The sequence below is a fragment of the Pygoscelis adeliae genome, unplaced genomic scaffold (assembly GCF_000699105.1).
Source record: "Pygoscelis adeliae isolate BGI_AS28 unplaced genomic scaffold, ASM69910v1 Scaffold60, whole genome shotgun sequence".
Lineage (NCBI taxonomy): Eukaryota > Metazoa > Chordata > Aves > Sphenisciformes > Spheniscidae > Pygoscelis > Pygoscelis adeliae.
In genome coordinates this window covers 3,048,480-3,055,826 of record NW_008823954.1, presented here as the reverse complement: position 1 = coordinate 3,055,826, position 7,347 = coordinate 3,048,480, and the positions used below count along the sequence as shown (strand labels likewise).

At 48.1% G+C, this 7,347-nt stretch overlaps 1 protein-coding gene across 1 annotated transcript in view; it reads left to right on the top strand.

The window, feature by feature from the left end:
- Positions 1-5,651: 5,651 nt before the first annotated feature.
- The window catches only part of LOC103915409 (retinoic acid-induced protein 3-like), a 3,032-nt gene continuing 1,336 nt past the window's right edge, over positions 5,652-7,347 (top strand). Inside the window, exon 1 of the mRNA XM_009322222.1 lies at positions 5,652-6,586. Coding sequence (XP_009320497.1) covers positions 5,652-6,586 — 935 coding nt within the window. The remainder of the gene's footprint in view (positions 6,587-7,347) is intronic.

Here is a 7,347-nt window from a genome sequence, read left to right as displayed (position 1 = left end):
CGGTATGGCCAAAGCAAGCTCTTTTGGTACCAACAGCCTCCCACCCAAAGGAACTTCCAACGTTACCAGCATTTTGCTACTGGATTGTGTTGAAATTATTTTGAAGACTTGCTATGCAATTCAGCTGACAAGTGTAAAGATCTGTATCTGAATTCATTATCTTGTCTCCCTTCACCTCTGTTGGAGAGAAACAGATACTTCTCAGGTGTGAAGCAGGTCGTGTGTCGTGAAGCAGGTCAACTGAAACTCCCCTGGAAGTGCCTCTTTCTCTCCACCAACTATAGTGGGAATCTGGATGACTACCTCCGAAGAAGAAGTCGGCTCTGCAGACACCTAGGAGTCAATTTAATTGCCCACACACTGGTGCCTAGGACTATTTGAGATCCCCTGGGTTATTCAGTGTGAGCTGGTGCTCCAGAAAGGTAGTTTCCCACAGCTCTTGCATCCTATACACCATCCCTGTGCTGGTGACTGAGTTACAGATGACTGAGCTAAAGTACCTTCGATGGACTATTTGTGCTGATGCACCAGAATGAAGTCCATATGGTGGACTAGGTACCTACATCTAGGTACCTACATATAAGCTGGGCATCTCAGCTCTGAAATAGCCAGTAGAGATTCAGCACTCAATCCATTTGCTCTTACAAAGGTGATTTGAGATGCCTGGGAGTATCCAAAACATCTGCATGGGACTGCCAGATCTGATACAGGAGGTATGGGAGACCCACATACTCCTGGAGTGATCCCTGGAAGCTGAGCAGGATACCCTGTGGCATCTCAGATGACACTATATGCCAACATGCAAGCAACTAAGGTGAGGCCCCAGGCAATCCAGCCAACCACACCTGGGAGCATTTCAGTGCACACAGAAATAGGCACCTGCATCCAATCAGCTGGGCCAGTCCTTCTGACTTTTTGGCTGTTTGGGAGCTGAGGCACCCAGCTCACATTTAGGTAATAACTGTCAGACATCGAAATTTAGGTGCCTCTATCTGCAAATTGCATCCCATCCCTGAAGCGAGGTGACAGTTGTCTCACCTTTCTGGTGTGACTGTCATGCTGTTTGTACTCACACATGTAGACTAGTGCTTCTTCTCCACCCTTCGGCATAGCATGAGGGCCATGGGCACCATTTCTCAGCCTACCTACCACAAGTCAGCAGCACTTGCGCTCTTAAGTCACTTGGGATGTTTTTTTAAAATGTAGCCCCATTTATTAGTCTTTTGAAAGTACAGGGTGTGTTTGATGACTAACTCTCAAGGATTTCTCAGGCATTCTGGAAAACGTCAGTGTTACTCTTCTTATCTTTTCTTCTTTTTTCCCCCACAAACCTGATATTATTTGACATGCTGCCTTCCATGGGGTTTTGTGTGTCTGTGTAAATGTAGGGAAGTAGCTGGCATTCCATAATGTGATCTGACAAGATGGAAATGGGCTGGCAGTGACCAGTGACCTTTGAAAGCTTCTTGGGATGTCTTCCTAGACAAGTTGGATCCCACTGAGCTGGTGCTAAACTCCTCTCCATCACTCCTTCTTTCCTCCTCTTATTTTTCACAGATGCCTCCTTCTTGGCTGGCTCACTAAGCCTGGGACCTACTTTAAAGTTAAGATTAATTTCATGTAAAGAAACCTGTTATGTCCTTTCCTAAGAAGCCTCAGGATTTTACACTGAAATGAAAGTAGGAAGAACATGAGGAATTGTCCTAAGGTTCAGCATGGCCCACCCTGCAGTGACTGCACTGAGCATTGCCTTTCACTTGATAAGCCACTCATCCCCGCGGGCCCTCGTGTAGGTCTAGGTGGTGTGCAAGAGAGGACTCTCTTTTATGTGTTTTGTGGCAATCTCCACATGTGACATTCAAAAGGGATCAGCACCCAGAAATAAGCCAGGGGCCCTGAAACAAACAAACAAACAAAAACCAAACAAATTTAACATGCAGATGAGACAACCATGGGCAGTCAGATCTCAACACAGGCATGTACAGGCTGTGTTGTACAACACAGGCTGCTCCCCCAGTTTTGGGAAGGAGCACAAACTCCATGGGGTGGGAGGGATTTCCAGGTTTAGGGGCTGTGTGTAGGGACGGAGTGCTTGGTGTGGATAGGCCCTGATGTCAATTCCTTAATCAGAATAATAAAATACTCCCAGTGAGTAATATTTAAAATAGCAGATGAAGTCATGAACACGTTGGAGATACCCAGGGCTTTGGATGGGATTGCGCCGACAGGTGTGTCATGCCGGAGGCACAATGTAGACCAAGGGGGAATTTGTCATTGCCTTCATTCATTAACCATTTGAGCCAGCAATTTGGACAAAGTGACTCAGCGCTCACAAGCAGACAGAACTGCACCTTCGGAGAGCAGGGCTGGGCTGAGCGAGACACCAGGAAAGGCAAACTGCCCTTTTCAGGAAAGGAGCCCATAGCTCTCACTGGCACAGGTGGAAGGGATGAGTGGAGCAGACGTGTCCCCGCACACAGACACAGTGACCAGCAGGAGCCCTGAGGAAACTGTCTCTGAAGGCAGGCTTGCAGCCACTCTCCCTCCAGGTGCTGTGGGACTGTTTGCATCCCACAACCTCTTCATTTTCCACCTTGCAATCAGTTATCTAGCAAGAAGCATGCAAAGAGACAAAAGGCTTGGAGCAGGGAGGAGATGCACTGCTATTCATAGCCACGGTCCCCACCCATGGGTGCCAGGGGTCAGACAGGGGAACACTTTATCAGGCGCTTGGCTGAGTAGCATTCAATCCTGTCCCAGGGCTGGGACAGGCAGCGGCTCCATCTCCACCCCAACGCAGGGGTGAGTGCCCTGCTGACGTCAAGAGGCCTTACTTCATTTCCTGGCACGGGGACCGTATTTTCATAGCCGTGTCCTGTCAGAGAGGAAAGGCTGTGGAACTGGAATAGGCGTGCTCAGCCACACCTCCTCAGCCCTCCAGCTGTTAAAGCTCCCAAGGAGGGCGAACGCGGGGCTGCTGCTTGGCTGGGGTTAACAGGAGCGGAGGTGACTGTGTTACTGGTGCACTGGGAAGTTGCCTTTTCTATCCAGAGCCTCCCTGTTGCCTTCTCCGGGCAGGACCCAGACAGGTAATTCAAGGCAATGTCCTACAGGATCTGCGGCTGGGGTGGGATGGCGTGCAGGACAGTGACTCTGGGGGGTGGGAAAGAAGGGGGGTGGGGTGCCACAGCAAACAGAGACTGCGTCCCACCCTTGACCCTAACATGGGATTGCCAGCTGGAGCTGGGGGAGTTATGGCAGACTTTCCTGGGAAATGGTTTGAAATTTGTGGTTGGATAGGTGTATTTTATACACAAATATCAATGAAAAAGGAGGCTTAGGCTGGAGGGAGAACACTCAGCACTGCAGCGAGAACCATGATTTGGGGTGAGCTGTGATGTGGACCCAGTAGTAGTGAAGTGACCACAGCACAGGCTCCCTTGCACAGACTGCAGAACCCCTTGGAAATCCCAGACACTTGTGTAGGTGCTGGATGAGCAGACTTGGCTTCTGGGGGGCAACACTCACCCAGGAGACAGGGCAGAGACTCTTCATGCCTCACAGGACATCTACCCTGGAAAAAAAGAAAAGGGAGTAAAAATCAGCACGAGTGGCCCAGTTCTCCAAGGCGGTGAGGCTCTTTCCATCTTATTTGTTCCAAGGGCCGTGGCAGCCGACTGTGTGGCAAGTACCACTTGCAGTAAGCACCAGTCAGGACCCAAAGCCATGCGTATGCTCTGTGCTGCCCTGGGATCTCACACTGGCCCTCTGGGCTCTCCACCTGCCCTGACAGCAGGCACCGGTCTGTATCTGCCAGAGCTGTGAATAGATAAGCTTATCTGATCAACAGTAAACTTCTGTAGTTAAAATTGTAGCATTTTCTCTCCAGATTTTCAGAAAGGTTTGTTATTTATTACTCACAAATGTCCAGACAACTCTCAGCTATTTGTGCAAGAGATCATAAATCCCCAAAATTTTGTGAATGATTTGTGAAAACTCCTGTGTGAGTTATTCACCAATTCCGTTCTCTTCATGAGAATCCAGAGTTCCTGCATATTTGCATAATTTGCATTTTATTGTATCCAGCTTTGTGGAGAGCTACACATCTCCTTTTACACAGTGAGGTTAAAAGCTGGAAAAATACTCCACCATTTACAAGCAGGTCACATTGAGGCATATGTGGGGCTAAGAGTGAGTCAGTGATATTTTCTCCCTTCGTTCATCCTTTGATTAGATCAGCTGCCATGTATTGAATACTCAACCTCTCCTCCCTAAAATCTGTTGGAAGGGTTTTAGAACCAGCCTCATAACTGCAGTGTGTTGTTCTAGAGGGGGAAAATGAAGGCAAATAGCATAGCGAGCACTAAACAGTACATTTTGCAAAGGGAACTTTTTTTCTTTATATCTCAGAAAAGAAAGCCCTTGGTTTTCCAGTGTGGGTCACCATTAAGGCCAGATTCCCCCATGTTTCATGCCGATATTGTATCTATCAAAACTCCTGTTTTGATAGATTTTAGAGACCCGAGCCTAACTGAGCAATTTGGTACCTAGAAAGCAGTACCTGGCCCCCGGGATCTAAACTCACTCAGTGCCTGCATAATGGGCCACAAAGTGCCCAACGTCCTCGTGCAGTGGTTTCTGCACATGCTTCAGGCTCCCAAGGACATAAGCAACTTAATTCCCCTTGGCAGTGGGCAGAGCTCACCTAAACAGCCCTTTTATCCCCTGGCGAGACAGGCTTAAGCCAGGCTTACTCAGACAGTACTGAACTCCTCATGACGAGACAACAGGAATGCGCTGGGTGTAGTAGAGACCTTGTCCATCCTTGACTCGTGGACTCCTCAAGCAGTAACTTGGTGGTTACTTCCCGTGCAATGAACAGCATTAGCTCTGACATGCCAGGCCTCCAGCCAGCGCAAGGCAATATCTTGGGCAAGGGACCGAGGTCTTTGAGACGGTTCTTATTGCGGCGCTGCCATGAAGAAGAAGGAATATGAGTTTGGGGCTCATGGTTGGTGGCATATATTTGCGATTTAATTTGGAGTGATAAGAGCTATGCTGGAGGCATCCAGGTTAGTTATCTGCAGGGTAGAAGGCAGTTAAAGTTCCCCTTCATTCATACCCATAAACCAAAGCCAAGAGTGCTTCAGAGAAAGTAATAGAGGGAAAAGAAACAGAGTAACGACTTTCCTGTTCTGCATTGCTCATCTCTGAACCTCACTGGTACAAGGTACTGATGTTGTTTGAACTTGTCAAAAGAGCGTAAGCTGTATTATGATTAACAGCTGCTTTTGTATCACAAAAGTGACATGGCAGCTCAGTCTCTGTGCTGCAGGGCACCAAGCTAATGTCTGCGAAAGCGCCTCACCTTCTCCCTGCTCCCCACGCTCCTACGACATTGCACAACCCCAGGCACGGTGCAGAGGACATGCGAGGTGAATCGCCTCCTGCTAAGGGGCTTGGCTTGCTCTTGACAGAGGGCCTTAGCACTGTGGTGTCCTCACCCAGTGAGGTGGGGATGGATGTCTGTCCTGCCCCTCTTTCCCCTCTGCTGGCAGCACCCAGGTGGTTGATACGACAGCCTGTGTCTTTTCTTCTTCTACAGCTTTGGGAAAACATTTCACGGGGAGGTTGTTCAAGAAGGCAAGAGGATGGCAACATCACCTCCCCAAGGCTGCGGCAGCATCGATGCTGACTATTACCTGCTCTGTGACATGGAGAAGGCCTGGGGGATTGTCCTGGAGTCGCTGGCTGCCGCTGGTGTCCTCGTCACCATTTTCCTCATCTGCTCGCTCTTCTTTCTCATCTGTAAAGTCCAAGACAACAGCAAGCGGCACATGATCTCCATCTACTTCTTCTTTCTCTTAGGCACACTCGGCATTTTTGGTCTCACTTTTGCCTTCATCATTAAACTCAATGACAGGACTCGCCCCACTCGCTTCTTCCTATTTGGAGTCATCTTTGCTCTCTGCTTCTCATGCCTCCTCACCCATGCCTGCAACCTCAACAAACTAGTGAGAGGAAGAAAGCCCTTCTCCTGGCTGGTGTTGCTGCTCCTCCTTGTTTCCTTTGCCCTGGTACAAGTTGTGATCAGCATTGAGTACTTAGTCACCATGCTAGTAAACCAGAAAGACACATTTCTGAATATGTCTGAGGAGGATACCAAGAAGGACTTTGTCATGCTTTTGATCTATGTGCTCTTCTTGATGGCTCTGACCTTCTTGGTTTCCATGTTCACATTCTGTGGGTCATACAAAAGCTGGAAGAGGCATGGGGCACACATCTTTGTCACTGTCCTGTTCTCCATTGCCATTTGGGTGGTGTGGATCACTATGCTCACAAAAGGCAACACGTTTTTAAACAACCATAGCTGGGATGATCCTGTCGTGGCCATTGCTCTGGTCTCCAATGGATGGATCTTCCTGATAATGTATATCGTCCCTGAAATTTGTTTCCTCACTGCCCCTCTGAAGCTGGGCGACTACCCTCCAGAAAATGACTTCTGCCAACCCAAGTTCATAAAGCAGACAACTGGAGTGGAAAACCATGCCTACACCCAAGATGAAATTGTGCAAGGTATGATGAAGTAAACGACTCCACTGTCCCTCAGCCCTAAGCACATGTGCACCACTCATGAGCTAAAAGGGGTAGGAGGGCTACAAGAAAAGATTTGAAGATGATGGATAATTTAGAGGTAGGAAAAAGTTTCAGACTGATGAAACTTCAGAAATGCAAGTGAAAATGAATCTCCAGACAAGAGGGAAAAGAGTAAGGACCAATGCAAAAGCCAAAGATGTGTAGGAGTGGCTGAGTAGAAGTCTTACTAGGTGTCAGGGCTGAGATGTAAGTCCTTACAATTCTGTTATGTCTAGAAAGTCTGTGTAAAAATTCAGGAGTTTTTTGTTTGTCTCTTAGCAATGCTCCAGCTCTTCGGACCTTTCCAGGTTATACCTTGGAGATTATTTATTCCAGTTCTGATCTGGTTCCCATTGTCTATTTAAAAATGAACGCATCATCCAAAAAGGAGGCAAGGAGGTCTTACTTTTCTGTATGAGTCTCATGCCTACTTGGACAAAGCAAAATGTTTTATCAATTGAGGCTTCCCAAATCTATGGGTAGGATAGATGTGAGTGCACTCTCTGTGGATCTGGTACAGGGATCACATTTGTCCCCTGGAGTCAGACCTCCAGGTTTGTAAAAGAATAGCCGAGAAAGGCTGTGCTTTCCCAGTGAATACTGCAGAGGGGGTCTTGTGCATGCAAGTGGGAGGGATTTGGCCAGTGATGTTGACATTAATTGTGAGGCAACAGGAGGTGTCTAAACTCCAAGGCCACCTATGTCCTGTTA